At 44.3% G+C, this 18520-nt stretch overlaps 1 protein-coding gene across 1 annotated transcript in view; it reads right to left on the bottom strand.

The window, feature by feature from the left end:
- Positions 1-8847: 8847 nt before the first annotated feature.
- The window catches only part of msrb3 (methionine sulfoxide reductase B3), a 103923-nt gene continuing 94250 nt past the window's right edge, over positions 8848-18520 (bottom strand). The window contains exons 6-7 of the mRNA XM_068000058.1: positions 14154-14251; positions 8848-9616 (exon numbers count right to left, since the gene is read on the bottom strand). Of these exons, the coding sequence (XP_067856159.1) occupies positions 9461-9616; positions 14154-14251 (254 nt within the window). The 3' untranslated portion in view covers positions 8848-9460. The remainder of the gene's footprint in view (positions 9617-14153; positions 14252-18520) is intronic.

Here is an 18520-nt window from a genome sequence, read left to right as displayed (position 1 = left end):
GAGGATTCACATGGTTGTCTTACTACACCTCAGCGTAGCATAAAATTTCTGGTCGAGTGAGGTCAGGCAGTGCAGAAAGAGCATGCACCCAACCTTTAGGTGCCTACCCTGTGTACATTTCTGTAATGATGTGGAGATGCCGGTGATGGACTGGGGTTGATAATTGTAAACAATTTTACAACACCAAGTTATAGTCCAACAAATTTATTTTAAATTCCACAAGCTTTCGGAGGCTTCCTCCTTCGTCAGGTGAACGGTGTGGAAAATGCCGTTCACCTGACGAAGGAGGAAGCCTCCGAAAGCTTGTGGAATTTAAAATAAATTTGTTGGACTATAACTTGGTGTTGTAAAATTGTTTACATTTCTGTAGCCAGCTTTATCATCACAACATGGGCAAGTTCCTGGTGTGGAAAATGCCCTATGATTTGTTGTTGCAGGATTTAAACTTCTGCAGTAACTTAAAGGGGCAGCCACATTGATCTACAGGTTTGGATGTTGACAAGGTTCTTTGGAGCAATGCTGGTAAAGAATGCAGGAGCCAATTGGAACTTCTCACTTCTTCTACTTTTGTTGCAGGAGAAGACAGCCCACAATAACTGTGGGAGACAAAAAACATTCAGAAGGGGGACTCCATAATATTTGTCCTTCAAACCCATATGAGGAGGGAGGCCTACAAATCTGGAAAGGAAGATTCATGGACGTATCTAGTAAAAAGGAGACTCCTCAGGGCTCTTAATAGCCGTATGGTGTTTTCCCTTCACATCCTATTCCTTCACTTGTTTACTAGCAACAAAGCACTTCAATTTCTTCTACTGAAAGTGTTATGTGAAGGACATCATGGTTGGGATCTGTTTCATAGAATCATAGAATCATAGAAGTTACAACATGGAAACAGGCCCTTCGGCCCAACATGTCCATGTCGCCCAGTTTATACCACTAAGCTAGTCCCAATTGCCTGCACTTGGCCCATATCCCTCGATACCCATCTTCCCCATGTAACTGTCCAAATGCTTTTTAAAAGACAAAATTGTACCCGCCTCTTGTTCTTGAATAGGGCACATCTCGGACGAGTTGGGACTTCTACCCACCACAAAGATATACCCTTGACCCTGGATTAATTTCCACACTCGAGGTGGGCTTTTTGGCCTTTGCCAGGGTGTCATGCCAAAACTAGGAAGGAAAATTCCAGTGGCAGACCTTGGAGACCTGGCATGGCAGAGACCTACCCTGGCAGCTTCTGAGCTACCAGTGAAATGCTGAAAAAAATTTAAAATATTGCAAACGTTTCTCGGGGCCGGTGCAAAGTAGCCACAACAATTCTTGGCCCTCCTCCACTGATCATTGAATACTGTATGCAAAGGAAGAACAGGCATTACTTGCATCCTGTGTTCAAATGGCACTAAATATAGTGGAGACTATATTTCCCTCCTTTAGAGTCATAGAGTCATAGAGTTATACAGCACGGATAGAGGCCCTTCGGCCCATCGTGTCCGCGCCGGCCATCAAGCCCTGTCTAATCTAATCCCATATTCCAGCATTTGGTCCGTAGCCTTGTATGCTATGGCATTTCAAGTGCTCATCCAAATGCTTCTTGAATGTTGTGAGGGTTCCTGCCTCCACAACCCTTGCAGGCAGTGAGTTCCAGACTCCAACCACCCTCTGGGTGAAAAAGTTCTTTCTCAAATCCCCTCTAAACCTCCCGCCTTTTACCTTGAATCTATGCCCTCTTGTTATAGAACCCTCAACGAAGGGAAAAAGCTCCTTAGTATCCATCCTATCTGTGCCCCTCATAATTTTGTACACCTCAATCATGTCCCCCCTCAGCCTCCTCTGCTCCAAGGAAAACAAACCCAATCTTCCCAGTCTCTCTTCATAGCTGAAGTGCTCCAGCCCTGGTAACATCCTGGTGAATCTCCTCTGCACCCTCTCCAAAGCGATCACATCCTTCCTGTAGTGTGGCGACCAGAACTGCACACAATACTCCAGCTGTGGCCTAACCAGTGTTTTATACAGCTCCATCATAACCTCCTTGCTCTTATATTCTATGCCTCGGCTAATAAAGGCAAGTATCCCATATGCCTTCTTTACCACCTTATCTACCTGTTCCGCCGCCTTCAGGGATCTGTGAACTTGCACACCAAGATCCCTCTGACCCTCTGTCTTGCCTAGGGTCCTCCCATTCATTGTGTATTCCCTTGCCTTGTTAGTCCCTCCAAAATGCATCACCTCGCACTTTTCCGGGTTAAATTCCATTTGCCACTGTTCCGCCCATCTGACCAACCCATCTATATCGTCCTGCAGACTGAGGCTATCCTCCTCGCTATTTACCACCCTACCAATTTTTGTATCATCAGCGAACTTACTGATCATACCTTTTACATTCATATCCAAGTCGTTAATGTAGACAACAAACAGCAAGGGACCCAGCACCGATCCCTGTGGTATCCCACTGGCCACAGGCTTCCAGTCACAAAAACAACCTTCGACCATCACCCTCTGCCTTCTGCCACTAAGCCAGTTTTGTATCCAAAGTGCCAAGGCACCCTGGATTCCATGGGCTCGTACCTTCTTGACCAGTCTCCTGTGTGGGACTTTATCGAAGGCCTTACTGAAATCCATGTATACCACATCCACTGCGTTACCCTCATCCACACGCCTAGTCACCCCCTCAAAAAATTCAATCAAATTAGTCAGACATGATCTTCCCTTGACAAAGCCATGTTGACTATCCCTGATTAATCCTTGCTTCTCCAAGTGGAGACTAATTTTGTCCTTCAGAATTTTTTCCAATAATTTTCCTACCACTGATGTTAGGCTCACTGGCCTGTAGTTCCCCGGTTTTTCCCTACTCCCCTTCTTGAATAATGGTACTACATTAGCGGTTCTCCAGTCCTCTGGCACATCCCCTGTGGCCAGAGAGGTTCTGAATATATGTGTTAGAGCCCCCGCAATCTCCTCCTTTGCCTCACACAGTAGCCTGGGATACATTTCGTCCGGGCCTGGGGATTTATCCATTTTTAGGCCTGCTAAAACCGCCAATAACTCCTCCCGCTCGATGTTAATATGTTCGAGTATATCACAGTTCCCCCTGCCGTATTTCTATGTCTACATCGTCCTTCTCCATAGTGAAAATAGATGCAAAAAATTCATTTAGAACCCCTCCTACATCTGCCGGCTCCACACACAGATTGCCATTTTTGTCCCTAATGGGCCCTATTTTTTCCCTAGTTATCCTCTTACCCTTAATATACTTATAAAACATCTTAGAATTTTCCTTTATTTTGCTCGCCAGTGTTATTTCATGGCCCCTCCTTGATCTCCTAATTTCTTTTTTAAGTATCCCCTTGCACTTTTTGTACTCCTCTAGGGCTTCCTCCATCTTTAGCCTTTTGTATCTGCCAAAAGCCCTCCTTTTTTTCCTAATCCATTCTCGTATATCCCCTGACATCCAAGGTTCCCTGGAGTTCTTGGAACCACCCTTGACCTTTACGGGAACATGTTGCCATTGTATGGTCTCAATCTCCCTTCTGAAAGACTCCCATTGCTCCGATGCGGATTTTCCTACAAGCAGCTGATCCCAGTCCATTTTGGCCAGATCCTGCCTTATCCTATTAAAATCGGCTTTCCCCCAATTTAGAACCTTTATTTCCGGCCCCTCCCTGTCCTTTTCCATGACCACCTTAAATCTCACCGAATTATGGTCACTCTCACCAAAGTGCTCACCTACTAGCACTTCTTCCACTTGGCCGGCCACATTCCCTAGAATTAGGTCCAGTACCGCCCCCTCTCTTGTAGGACTTTCTACATGCTGGCTCAAAAAGCTCTCCTGGATGCACGTTAAGAATTTTGTACCCTCTAAGCCTTTTACACTCTGAGTATCCCAGTTAATATTGGGGAAGTTGAAATCCCCCACTATTATTACCCTATTATTTGCACAATTTTCTGAGATTTGCCTACATATCTGTTCCTCTATCTCCCCCTGACTGTTTGGGGGCCTATAGTACACTCCCATCAAAGTGCTTGCCCCCTTTTTGTTTTTAAGCTCCACCCATATGACCTCATTAGAGGAACCTGCTAATATATCATCCCTCCTTATGGCAGTAATTGATTCTTTAATTAATATTGCGACCCCCCCTCCTCTTATACCTCCCCCTCTGTCTCGCCTGAAGATTCTGTACCCCGAAATATTGAGCTGCCAGTCTTGCCCCTCCCTCAACCATGTCTCTGTGACAGCAACAATATCATACTCCCATGTGTTTATCAACACCTTCAGTTCATCCACCTTATTCGCAAGACTCCTTGCATTAAAATAGATGCCATCCAGCCTTGCCCTTACATATTTGCCCTGTCTTCCAAGCTGACTTGTTTTTTTCTCTATATTTGGCTGCACATCATCCCCTATTGTAGCTCCACTCTGTATCCCATCCCCCTGCCAAGTTAGTTTAAACCCCCCCCAACAGTGCTAGCAAACCTCCCCGCAAGGATATTTGTCCCGCTCTGGTTCAGGTGCAACCCGTCCGACTTGTACAAGTCCCACCTTCCCCAGAAGCAGGCCCAGTGATCCAGGAAACTGAAACCCTCCCTCCTGCACCAACTCTTTAGCCACGCATTCATCTGTTCTATCCTCCTATTTCTATACTCACTAGCCCGTGGCACTGGGAGTAATCCAGAGATTACAACCTTTGAGGTCCTGCTCTTTAATCTGCTACCTAGCTCCCTAAATTCTTGATGCAGGACCTCATCTCCCTTCCTACCTATGTCGTTGGTCCCAATGTGGACCACGACCTCTGCCTGCTCACCCTCCCCCTTGAGGGTGCCTCCAGGTCTGGAATATTGGTAAGAAAAACTGAATATTTTTTAAATGGTGAGAAACTATTAAATGTTAGTGTTCAGAGGGATTTGCATGTCCATATAAATTAAACACAGAAAATCAACATACAACAAGCAATTAGGAAGGCAAATAGTATGTTGGCCTTTATTGCAAGGGGGTTGGAGTGCAAGAGTAAGGAAGTCTTGCTGCAATCGTACAGGGCTTTAGTAAGGCCACACCTGGAGTAGTGTGTACAGTTTTGGTCTCCTTACCTAAGGAAGGATATTCTTGCCTTAGAGGCGGTGCAACAAAGGTTCACTAGATTGATTCCTGGGAGGAGAGGGTTGTCCTGTGGGGAAAGATTGAGTAGAATGGGCCTATACTCTCTGGTGTTTAGGAGAATGAAAGGTGATCTCATTGAAACATAAGATTCTAAGTGGGTTTGACAAGGTAGATGCTGGGAGGATGTTTCCCCTGGCTGGAGAGTCTAGAACTAGGGGACATAGTCTCAGAATAAGGGGTTGGATATTTAGGGCTGTGATGAGGAGGAATTTCTTCACTCAGAGGGTCGTAAATATTTGCAATTCTCTACCGCACTGCTGTAGATGCTCAGTTGTTGAATATATTCAAGACTAAGATTGAAAAATTTTTGGACTCTAGGAAATTAAGGGATCGAGGGAAAAGTGAAGTTGAGATCGAAGATCAGCCATTATCTTATTGAATGACGGAGCAGGCTCGAGGGGACATATGGCCTGCTCCTGCTCCTATTTCTTATGGCCTTACCTTCTTATGACACACAGAAACTGAGAGGGAGATGCATAAGGGTAGGGATGTGGCAGAATGTTGTCCCTTGGTATTTTCTGCCTTTGTCTGCCCCAGATCCACCAAAACACTGGTGGGAGGAGGCTGGAAAATCTAGGCCTGCATGTGCCAGAGGTACCTTCATTTAAATCACACTGGTGAACTGCTTGTCCCGAATGGGTGTCTCGCTGCAGCTCTCCAGCTCTTGGCTGCGCAAGATCAGACACTGTGCCCTTTCACAGGTGGGTCCTGGGGCTAGGGAGTAGGCAAACATGGAGGTGGGGGTGAAACCGGACTGCCAGTGACCCACAGTATTTTTGTAGAGCCAGCAGGAGCACTCCTGCCCCTCCTTGCTCCACAAAAATATAACCCAGACGCTTGCATAGAATCTACAGCGCAGAAACAGCCCATTTGCCTCGAATGGTCTCAGCCTGTGTTTATACTCTGCACAAGCCTCCTCCCACTAATTATCTCTTGCCAACCTGCCCAGGGTATCCCTCTATTCCCTTCTCCCTCATGTATGCATCAAGCCGTCCCTTAAATGCAGCAATGCTGTCCACTTCAACCACTCCATGGGGAAGCGGGTTCCACATTCTCACCACTCGCTTTTCTGGGTCATTTTTGGCATGGCCAACTGGTTACGTTGCTCAATGCCAGGACACATGGGTGAAGCATGCATGGAGCATAATCCACCCATGTCCCTGAAAATTGCAATTGGCAATCTAACTACACCATAGGACCTAGATTTGCATAATTAAGAAGCAATTACCTGAAACAGGTGGGTACTCTAGTCCTGCCAAGGGACGGCCTCTTTAAAAAGGAGCTGGAACATTGGCATTAACAGGGCAGTAAGTCTATCAACCCTATTTTGAGACTTTTAATGCCAATTTGGCTGAGTGAAAGTAGGCCCCCATATGGCACATTGGGCAAGAAATGTATTTTGTGCCACAAAGTGGGCACTGTGTTTAGAGTGGCGCATGTGCGGGGCAGGATCCTAAAATAGGCGTTCGGCCCCTGATTAGCATATCCAAGGACCCTACCACTTGCTCTGTGCTATCTGGCTGCTGGCGTACTTCCTAGAGGATCAGGCGCAGAAGATCTCGTCAGGAAATTGTTCCTCCCATGTGTATTTTGCACCCAAAGGACAGGTAAAACAGGGAATCACCCGTTGTCACCAAGAGTAAAGCACTGTGGAAGCCAATAGTAGGCAGTTACAAACATGACATTTGATTATTAAAACTCTGGCTGCACTAAAATTGCTGTGTGCAGAGTGTTTTGGTAGCACACTTCATCAGGTGACATGAATCGGAGATTTGTGTTTTGCATGAAAGATTAAAGGTGATTTAGGTGAAAGTATATCTGTTGAGAGCATGGGGAAGATATAGTCAGTAATGCAGTAGCCATATTTGCAAATGCATAGGTCACCTGTATGAAAGCTTGCAACTGGCATTGGTTTCTCTTCCACAGCTTCTTCAGGCTGCTCCTGCTCCTCTTGCTGGTCTCTATCCTGTGCCTGGAGACCTTTCTCCTCACTATTCCTCTGGGGCCTTCACGATATGGATCTTTGCAAGGCAAAGTTTTACAGCATGCAGTACACTAACACAATCCTTAAACCTTATCTAGGCTGTATTGCAGGACGCTTCAAAACGTCAAAGGTGTGTTCAATGATTACCCTCGTGGACACAGGCACCTCATTATATCTGCGTTCAGCTGGTGCACTCAGATACTGCTGCAGTGTCATGAGCCATGGCTTCAGAGGATAGCTTTGATTCCCAGGAGCCGCCCTGAGACTTGCCTTTTTAGATCAAGCATTGGTGGGATGGCGGACTGTCTTAAACTGAAGGCAACATGACAGCTGCCTGGGGAGCAAGCATTGATTTGTTGATGGTTGTAAATGAGCTGAACATTTAAAGAGTGGATTCCCTTCCTATTCATGTAGATGTTGGCATTATATGAGGGAGCATGCAAGGCTATACAAATATAATCTATAACTCTTAGACTTTCAGGAACCCTGCCACTCTGTAAAATTGCACAGTGGCCTGTCGGTTGTCCATGGGAAAGGGGAATAAATTGCTTGCCTGCTTAACTTATGTTCCTGTTGTCCCCAGTAGTAGCCTGGGATGGTTAAGGGCATTTGTGACCCCGACAGCCCCTGCCAATGCCATACCTGTGGAAGAGTTGGCTACAGATCAGCTTGCAATGTCCCTTTTAAATTGAAGCATCTGCAAGCACTGCTCCACTGACAAATGAAGGTATGTGTGCCTCTGTCTGCACATTCCAGTATAGGGGTACTGGCAAAGACAAGTAAAAGACAAGTCCCATGTGCGATTCTGGTAGTAGTTGAAAAATAGCGATGCTAAAACCCTGGGGCCAAACGCTTCTGACAACCTAAATAGCTCAAGAAAATAATCCCCCACCCCCCCCCCCCCAAAAAAACCCGAAGAATAGTGCAAAAATATGGGCAGATTTTCTGGGTGTGTTGGATTGTCTGGGTGCAGTGCAGAGAGGGAAGCAGGGCAGAGAGGAGCTTCAGCCCAACTTACCATTCATTTAAATTATTTCAATTTTAAAAAAATTTGAAGTAAATATCTGGTCCATTTCAACAAGCAGGTCAACATTTATGAAATTGACTCAGAGTTCTGATTACATTCCTAGATTTCTTAAATTAAAGAAGAACACAGCACTTTTTTTTAAAAATGGAGGTGATTTATCAAACTGTGTTAATCTCATAATAATAAGGTATTACGAAGGTTGCTTTTCTAGACACTCATCTTTCACAACATCCAGAATTCCAGGAGAATCATTAAACCACTTGAATGACAAATTCTTCATGAAAATCTTCAAAACCCTCTTAAATTCCATCACAAATACTCCCATATGCACATCTATTCATTACAATTTATATATGCACAAGCACGTGCAAAAGGTGGAGATTTTGAAGAGGTGAAGGTTGAATCCTTCTATAAACGTCTGTCTCCTCTCGATTAGATTTCGATCCCTTCAAATATTTTCCCAGGAATGAGTGTATGCAGGGAATCTGAGCATGCTCTACTGCTCTGACCCCTGCTTCAGGAGACTGCTTGAGATAAAATGCTGGAAGTACTATATACAAAATGCAGACCATCAGCAATGGAACCAGGTATTCTGAGCTGCTCTTGACATACACCAGCTGTGAACTAACTGACCTGTGGTCAGCAAGCGAGATTCACAACACAGACCCACACATCAGGCCTATATTACTGAATGTTTTTTTTATTAAGGCAGTAGTATTCTTACAAACAAGTTGTGAATAAAAGACAAGGAAAAAAGTGTGCGTGTATATATATATATATATATATATGTCCACTTCAACAAAATAATTTTAAAGTGTGATATACAATACATTGACTTATAACATCCTGCATGTTTCTTGATTTTCTCTGCTCAGGACGGAGTGACCTAAGCTTGAACTTTTCTTTTTCTTGCCATTGCATTTCATTGTCAGGCATTCCTGGCAGTCTCCAAATTACATTATGAGGAAACTGCTAATACCTTGCTTTTCCTGCCTGCCCTGTGCCATGCTATGCTGCTCTGGGAGAGTACAATGGATTTTCTATGCTACATGGTAGAACTCCCACAGTTTACAAACCCAACCACATTGACTCACTCCGTTACAATCTGCATCCTGCGAGAAGAAAGTTTACAAGGATACTCTTATCCATTTTAAGTAAGTTCAGTGTTTTGTACAGAAGAATTTTACTTGTGTGTGTTTAAATAACTTGTTACTTTATTACTTTAAATGCACAAAGATGTTTGTCCCTGGAGCATGAGTTTGTGAAGTAATAACCCCATCCATCAGCCCTCTGTAGCCTAGAGTTCAGTCTTGCCAGATGGGGCAGGATCGTTGCCTTCATCAGTTGAGCTCTGGCCCGTGGGTATAAAGGATAATGAGGCAGAGTTTATACAATACCGTTTACCAGTTGGACGGGGCCCATCATCAAAGACATGTCCCAGATGTGCACCACACTGAAATAAAATAGCAAAAGTAATTGCTTTCTTGTAACAAAAAGGATATTTTAGATTGCTGTTATACTCTACATCATTCATCACAAGGTAGTAAACTCCAGATAACATCTAAATATTCCTTCTGATCTAACCTTTCACCCTTTAATAGCAGCTATTTCTGTACTGTGTTTAAAAAGGATTCCTTCCAGCAACTTGATATAAAGGGTCACGGATTCAAAAATATTAATTATGCTTCATTAAATCAACAAGGCCACAACTTGACCATTTAGAATGATTTCAAGAAAAATTAATATTTTACACCTGTGGACATATACCAACTCTACAGCGATGTTCAGGACTAAACAACCTTTGAAACGACAGCATACATCTGTCAGTAGACATTGGAAACAATAAAAGGCTCGTTTTTATAGTTTTCTGCTTTAGCCATTGCTTTTGTACACACATGGAGGCCTGTCAAACTATCACATGCATACTACACGCCGACATCAGACTGCATGCTGGTGACAGACAATGATGCTGTGTTGTTAAAAGGAGGGAGCCTGCTTTATGCCACTGTGGCCCTGTCAGTTGTGTGGACCATCAGCTGCTTGCCAGGTTCAGTCCTCCTTCTGTTACCAAGGAGACAAAGATCCCACTATTCCTCAGTATTTCTTTCCAGCTGTAAAATTCTGGGTTTTGATTGCAAATATTTATCTATTGGAATTGAAATTAAGAGTTACAATGCCCGTACAATTTCAGTCAAGTCTAAATAGATTCATTTTGTTGGGTACGGTAGCATAGTGGTTATGTTACTGGACTATTAATCCACGAGGCCTGGACTAATAATTCGGAGTCATGAGTTCAAATCCCATCACGGCAGCTGGGAATTTAAATTCAATTAAATAAAATCTGAAATTTATTAAAAAACTAGTATCAGCAATGGTGGCCATGAAACTACTGGATTGTCGTAAAAATTTCCTTTAGGGAAGGAAACCTGCCGTCCTTACCCGGTTTGGCCAATATGTGACTCCAGACCCACAGCAATGTGGTTGATTGTTAATTGTCCTCTGAAATGGCCGAGCAAGCCACTCAGTTGTACAATCTCGCTACAAAAAGTCATAATAAGAATAAAACCGAACAGCTATACTCACAGAATCATAATTTTCAGCCAATGTCCCAGACTCTTCCATCACCATCCCTGGGTATGTCCTGTCCCACCGGCAGGACAGACCCACCAGAGGTGGCGGTACAGTGATATACAGTCAGGAGGAAGTGGCCATGGGAGTCCTCAACATTGACTCTGGACCCCATGAAATCTCACGGCATCAGGTCAAACATGGGCCAGGAAACCTCCTGCTGATTACCACCTAGCGCCCTCCCTCAGCTGATGAATCAGTCCTCCTCCATGTTGAGCACCACTTGGAGGAAGCATTGAAGGTAGCAAGGGCACAGAATGTACTCTGGGTGGAGGACTTCAATGTCCATCACCAAGAGTGGCTCGGTAGCACCACGACTGACCGAGCTGGCTGAGTCCTGAAGGACATAACTGCTAGACTGGGCCTACGGCAGGCGGTGAGCGAACCAACACATGGGGAAAACTTACTTGAACTCGTCCTCACCAATCTACCTGTCACAAATGCATCTGTCCATGACAGTATTGGTAGGAGTGACCACCGCACAGTCCTCGTGGAGACGAAGTCCCGTCTTTGCACTGAGGATACCATCCAACGTGTTGTGTGGCACTACCACCGTGCTAAATAGGATAGATTCAGAACAGATCTAGCAGCTCAAAACTGGGCATCCATGAGGCGCTGTGGGCCATCAGCAGCAGCAGTATTGTATTCCAGCACAATCTGTAACCTCATGGCCCGGCATATTCCTCACTCTAGCAGCACCAGGCATACCTAAAAATGAGGTGCCAACCTGGTAAAGCTGCAACACATGCTAAACAGCAGAAGCAACATGCCTTAGACAGAGCTAAGCGATTCCACAACCAACGGATCAGATCAAAGCTCTGCAGTCCTGCCACATCCATTCGTGAATGGTGGTGGACAATTAAACAACTAACAGGAGGAGGAAGCTCTGTGAACAACCCCATCCTTAATGAGTTCAGCACGAGTGCAAAAGACAAGGCTGAAGTGTTTGCAACCATCTTCAGCCAGAAGTGCCGAGCAGATGATCCATCTCGGCCTCCTCCTTATATCCCCACCATCACAGAAGCCAATCGTCAGCCAATTCGATTCACTCCACGTGATATCAAGAAACGGCTGAGTGCACTGGATACAACAAAGGCTATAGGCCCCGACAACATCCCGGCTGTAGTGCTGAAGACTTGTGCTCCAGAACCAGCCGTGCCTCTAGTCAAACTGTTCCAGTACAGTTACAACACTAGCATCTACCCGACAATGTGGAAAATTGCCCAGGTATGTCCTGTCCACAAAAAGCAGGACAAATCCAATCCAGCCAAATACCGCCCCATCAGTCTACTCTCAATCATCAGCAAAGTGATGGAGGTGTCGTCGACAGTGCTATCAAGCGGCACTTACTCGCCAATAACTTGCTCACCGATGCTCAGTTTGGCTTCTGCCAGCACCACTCGGCTCCAGACCTCATTACAGCCTTGGTCCAAACATGGACAAAAGAGCTGAATTCCAGAGAAGAGGTGTAAGTGACTGCCCTTGACATCAAGGCAGCATTTGATCGAGTGTGGCACCAAGGAGCCCTAGTAAAATTGAAGTCAATGGGAATCAGGGGGAAAACTCCCCAGTGGCTGGAGTCAAACCTAGCACAAAGGAAGATGGTAGTGGTTGTTGGAGGCCAATCATCTCAGCCCCAGGACATTGCTGCAAGAGTTCCTCAGGGCAGTGTCCTTGGCACTACCATCTTCAGCTTCTTCCACCTTCCCTCCATCATAAGGTTAGAAATGGGGATGTTCGCTGATGATTGCACAGTGTTCAGTTCCATTCGCAACCCCTCAGGTAATGAAGCAATCTGTGCCCACATGCAGCAAGACCTGGACAACATCTAGGCTTGGGCTGATAAGTGGCAAGTAACATTTGCGCCAGACAAGTGCCAGGCAATGACCATCTCCAACAAGAGAGTCTAACCACCTCCCCTTGACATTCAATGGTATTACCATCGCCGAATCCCCCACCATCAACATCCTGGGTTCACCACTGACCAGAAACTTAACTGGACCAGCCACATAAATACTGTGGCTACACGAGCAGGTCAGAGGCTGGGTATTCTGTAGCGAGTGACTCACCTCCTGACTCCCCGAAGCCTTTCTACCATCTACAAGCACAAGTCAGGAGTGTGATGGAATACTCTCCACTTGCCTGGATGAGTGCAGCTCCAACAACACTCAAGAAGTTCGATACCATCCAGGACAAAGCAGCCCGCTTGATTGGTACCCCATCCACCACCCTAAACATTCACTCCCTTCACCACCGGCGCACCGTGGCTGCAGTGTGTACCATCCACAGGATGCACTGCAGCAACTCGCCAAGGCTTCTTCAACAGCACCTCCCAAACCAGTGACCTCTACCACCTAGAAGGACAAGGGCAGCAGGCACATGGGAATAACACCACCTGCACGTTCCCCTCCAAGTCACACACCATCCGACTTGGAAATATATCGCCGTTCCTTCATCGTCTCTGGGTCAAAATCCTGGAACTCCCTCCTTAAAAGCACTGTGGGAGAACTTCACCACACGGACTGCAGTGGTTCAAGAAGGCGGCTCACCAGCACCTTCTCAAGGGCAATTAGGGATGGGCAATAAATGCTGTCCTTGCCAGCAATGCCCACATCCCATGAATGAATAAAATATTAAGTATATATGATGAATAATTTAATTTTTAATTTTTTGTGCAATTTATTGGTGAAGTTAAGCTTGTGCTGTAAACTTAACGGTTTTTAAAATCCCATTGCAGGTGAAGCATAGATTTTGTTTATTCTTTATATCAGTTTTCTCCACCAATTTCTCTCCTCCCCTCCTGAGACATGAATCCCTTGCTGAGGTACAGTTCCACAAGTGTCAGTACCCTGTCCAAGTGGTAATTGCGAACCTTGAAAAAATGTTTTGCCGGCTATTGCGACATCACAGCTGAGCCCAATCGTATTTTCACATATACTCTGAGTAGGGATCATTGGATAGCTATCAGAAGTGAGATTTTTTTTCCCTCCTTAAACCCTGGGACACTGAGGTCAATTCTGATTCCCCTAACACCACCCTCATTGAGATCAACTGAGCACAAACCAGGAACCCAACCTGAGACTTTCTTATTGTGTATGGCTCCACGACTGGACTTTTCTATTATTCCTAACTAATGACCCACATACACTGTGATTTTACACTGGAGTATGCCTATTTCCGTTGAAATGTGATTTGCAAAGGGCAGTATAAACACCTCAAACGTTTTGCAAATGGGTTCCCAGCAAACCTCTGATCAATGCTGATCTCCTGGAAATCAATTTAGCTGAAACTGGTACAAAAGTAGAATTGTCTTGGAAGCAGTATAAACACGGTACAAGACCGACAGCACTTAATAAACTTACATTGCTGCAGCTCGTCTCAATCCTGTGCATACCATGGGAGAAGTCATCTACCTGTGTTATTGTTTCAGAACCCAGCACGTCATAGAAAGATGGCCAACCTGTATGGTAATAAATTAAACATTATTAGTTGCTTGATCATACCTGTAACAGCATTAATGCTGGTAAAGGCCTACATTCCTGGGACAGGAATGCTGTAGCTTAGTTAAGTCTGTTAATGATAATAATGAACATTGCATCAGGTTTCATTCGAGAACTGATTGATAAAAGCACTGGACTGCCTCTTACTTCTCTTTATAACATATCATACTAGGTAAATTCCACTGTAAGCCTTTAACCATGTTGCCCCCCCCGCCCCACAACCTCACAATTTTCTCTCCTCCTCTCTTCAATACAGTGGCTGAGAAATTCGTCTTCCGCCCAAAACGGGTGCAAAGTCAGCGGAGTGGCTGATCTGCCCGCCTGTGCCGGCATGAGCCCCAAACCAAATTTGGGTTTGGGCCTCATTTTAATGCCACCAGCATGCTGCAGGTGCCAAACTTGCTCGTATGTTGTGAGAGGATGGGAAATTGGCAGGTTGGATCTTGCAAGTGCTGATCGAGGAAGGGGGGCCCTTGGATAGGGCAGCAGCATTCCACCCATTTGTACCTGAATTTTGCAAATGGAGTCCTAAAACTGGCATAAGCACCTGATTTGCATATTTAAGTAGCCTTATGCCTGTTTCAGGCAGGCAGGCCATTTACAGGCCCATCTGAATATTGCATGAGATGGTCCTTGGGGGTCAAAGGTGCAACCGAAGTGACTCCTTCCCTCTGATTTTCAACTGCTGGCTGCCCATTTTATAGGTGCAAAACTGAAGTTAAATTTCTCTCCCATAGAATTCTGCTGGGTTCTGGTTTCCTCTGGCATCTCACTCAAGGGGCCGTTGTTAACTTGTAAGCTTAGACAATGAGTGACAGCAAGATATTCAACCATGGATAGCATCATAACCAAGCCTGATCCTGTCCTCACCTGATAGCCACAGAAATACAGACTTTCCAGCAGGGGTCAGTGAATAGCAATCAGGAGAGAACCCTGTCTGATATTTTACCATCCTAGCCTAGGGGTACTTGAGCCAATGGCAGTGCCCTAACTGGACCCCCATCTGAGATCAGCTTACTCAGCACAAACTGGGAATTGAACCGTAGACCTTTTAGTCTGTGCAGCCTAGTACTGCATCAGGCAATGCAGTTACCTACTAAGCAATTGGAGGAGTTCTGCAGCTGTGTTTTAAGAAGTTATCTGTTCACTATTCCAGCATAAAGCATAGTGGAATGTTTACTGTGGCCACTCCAGTGTACATGAATTACTGTGAATCCTCCTATGAACAAAGTGTTTTCTGACAAATCTTTTTGCAACATCAATTCAGTGCCCAAGTATACATTTATAATGATTTAACTGGCATGTATGAACAAGCTCATTCTCGATACCCAGCACCCTCAGTTAAGCACACAGAGGCCAGATAGACTGATATTTCAGTTAGTGAAAGGCATTGCTGGCCTCATGGAAATGTGCAGAACAGGGTCATATAATATTCATACTACCTGAGATTCATGCACATGTAATCTGTTCAACTGATGTCATCATCTCGAACAGCAGTTCAATTGGCAGGAGGTCAGTACAATAAAGTTCAATAAATAAGATTTCTATTCAGGATTTTAGATGATGTAAGAGAAAGGTTTTAAAAACAAATCCATTTGTCATTCTAACTCTGCTACTTTAAAAAGAAAGATAAAAATATGAAAAATTAAACATTCCCTTTTAAATGCTTATATCCAAAATCAGTTTCTTAATAAAGCATTGCAATGGAACACTCCCAGTTTGCTATTTTCAGTCATGACATAGTAGAATGCCATGGAAATCCTGCAAAAGGGTGGTTGGTCATGATGATACAATAAAAAGAAATCAAGAATAACAATATTTGTTATTATGAATGAACAGAAATGTCTCCATTCATTATTCCCCTGGTAGATTCTATTCAACGTGGCAATTACTCACCTAAAGGTTAGGAGGAAAAAATCCTGAATTTATTAAACACTAAACAGGTTAGGACATGAACGTTGATCTCAAGAGGGAAGAAATTGGATGAGAAATTATTTTACCTTTACCCCGCTGAATAAACAGGAACTCCATATGGTTAGCATAACAAAAGCTGAGTGCTTGAAGGGTTAAAACCATTTACGTCTGCAGTCGAAACAAGTTCAATTTTTAAATTTAAAAAAATTATACGGAGTATATAAATGTTCAATAATGAATTTGTCTTGCTTAAAGTTATAGAAAGATATGATACATCGAGTTACATCGAAACTACACCACAGAAACAGGCCATTCGGCCCAACTGGTCTATGCCAGTGTTTATGCTTCACACGAGCCTGTTGATAGGGTTAGATGAAGTAGGGTGGGAAGAGGCTTGTGTGCAGCATGAATACTGGCATGGACCAGTTGGGCCGAATGGCTGTACATTCTATGTAAAGTTGCAAATAGCACACTGTTTAGATCCTTTCTTGCCTTTCTGCTGATGAAACAACTCAAGTAGCAATTGTTTGGCTTTCCTTCAACTACAAATTATTTACAGTTATTTCAATATTGTTAACAATCCTTATGAATATTCATAGCACTAATTTTGGTCAGTTAATAACAGTAGCTGTGTCTTTTACAATCCACTAACACTATCATTTTTCCTTCATCTGGCAATCCAAAACCTGTCATTACCACTGTGTGCCACAAAGAGATACAAATCAGCCATAAGCATTTTCTCCCTTCAAAGGCCCAGCTTAGTAATTGCCAATAAAGTTGCTGCTCTCCAACAACAAAAGCAGCTGAAATGATTGTGGTTCACCAAGACAACCTCTTGTGACCTTTTAGCTTCTCATTATTTTTATTTAGGACACATTCCAACTGGGTAAATTAACACAATGCAAATGTGTGGTAATATTTAGTAAAGATGCCAGTACTGGTCCTTTATAGGAAATCATCAATAAAATGGCTAATATAATATCTATAATTGGTTTACCAATTACCTTTGTCAAGTGTTGGGAAGCATTTTGGCATTATGATAAAATCTAAATTGTAACCACTTATGTGTTCAGTACAACCCATTGAATATAGGAGAATAGATAGCCGCCAGCAACTTACAAAGCTGCAATTCAAATGGAGTCAATCACTTTACCTCAAATGTTTATGAATGTCAGTAGAAGTCCAGGCTGAGTTAGTCTTATTATATTCTTTGCCAGTGATTTGTTTTTGTATATTATATAATACATTATTTAATGTCATCTACTTTTCTTACCATTATGTAGGACATTGGGGCGTCACATCTATTACTACCAGTTAAGTACAGACTATCAGTGAGTTATTGTATTACTGTTGGCTATGAGGGGAATCTGAGTGTTATCAGTATTACTATTAGTCATCGATGCAATTTCAGTGAGTTACTATTAGTTACTGGTGGAATCAAAGTTCCTCCCACTTCTGGTTTCCCCTCTGTGAATTGCTCCCCCACCTTTGTTTTCCTCTCTAACCCGCCCTTGGTTTCCTTTCTGCGCCTGCTCACGGGTGGCCTCCTGGTTCGTGGAACTTCTCGCACAACAGCTACTGGTGCAAAATCAGAAGCAAAGACACTCAACTGCAGGGGGCTCAACCTTTATAAGGTAAATGTAATAATATTTTCAGACGTCACGTGATCTTAATGTCATGTGGTTAGAACATCACATGGTCAAACCTCCAGGAATGCCTCCAACCAGAGTTGGCAACCCTACTGACTACTGGTAAGGGGCTTCCAGAAACCCATTTTTGCCATGACGGGGGATTTGCTGGGAATTCCACTGTGGCTGGAGGAGGAGAAGGAGCAAGACTTGTGCTCCAGAACAAGCTGTGCCTCTAGCCAAACTGTTCCAGTAGAGCTACACCATTGGCATCTACCCGACAATGTGGAAAATTGCCCAGGTATGTCCTGTCCACAAAAAGCAGGACAAATCCAATCCGGCCAATTACCGCCCCATCAGTCTACTCTCAATCATCAGCAAAGTGATGGAAGGTGTTGTCGACATTGCTATCAAGCGGCACTTACTCACCAATAACCTGCTCACCAATGCTCAGTTTGGGTTCCGCCAAGACCACTCAGCTCCAGACCTCATTACAGCCTTGGTCCAAACAAAAGAGCTGAATTCCAGAGGTGAGGTGAGAGTGACTGCCCTTGACATCAAGGCAGCATTTGACCAAGCGTGGCACCAAGGAGCCCTGGTAAAATTGAGGTCAATGGGAATCAGGGGGAAAACTCCCCAGTGGCTGGAGTCAAACCTAGCACAAAGAAAGATGGTAGTGGTTGTTGG

This window comes from Heptranchias perlo, chromosome 18 (assembly GCF_035084215.1).
Source record: "Heptranchias perlo isolate sHepPer1 chromosome 18, sHepPer1.hap1, whole genome shotgun sequence".
Classification (NCBI taxonomy): Eukaryota; Metazoa; Chordata; class Chondrichthyes; order Hexanchiformes; family Hexanchidae; genus Heptranchias; species Heptranchias perlo.
This window is presented reverse-complemented; position numbering and strand designations above follow the sequence as displayed.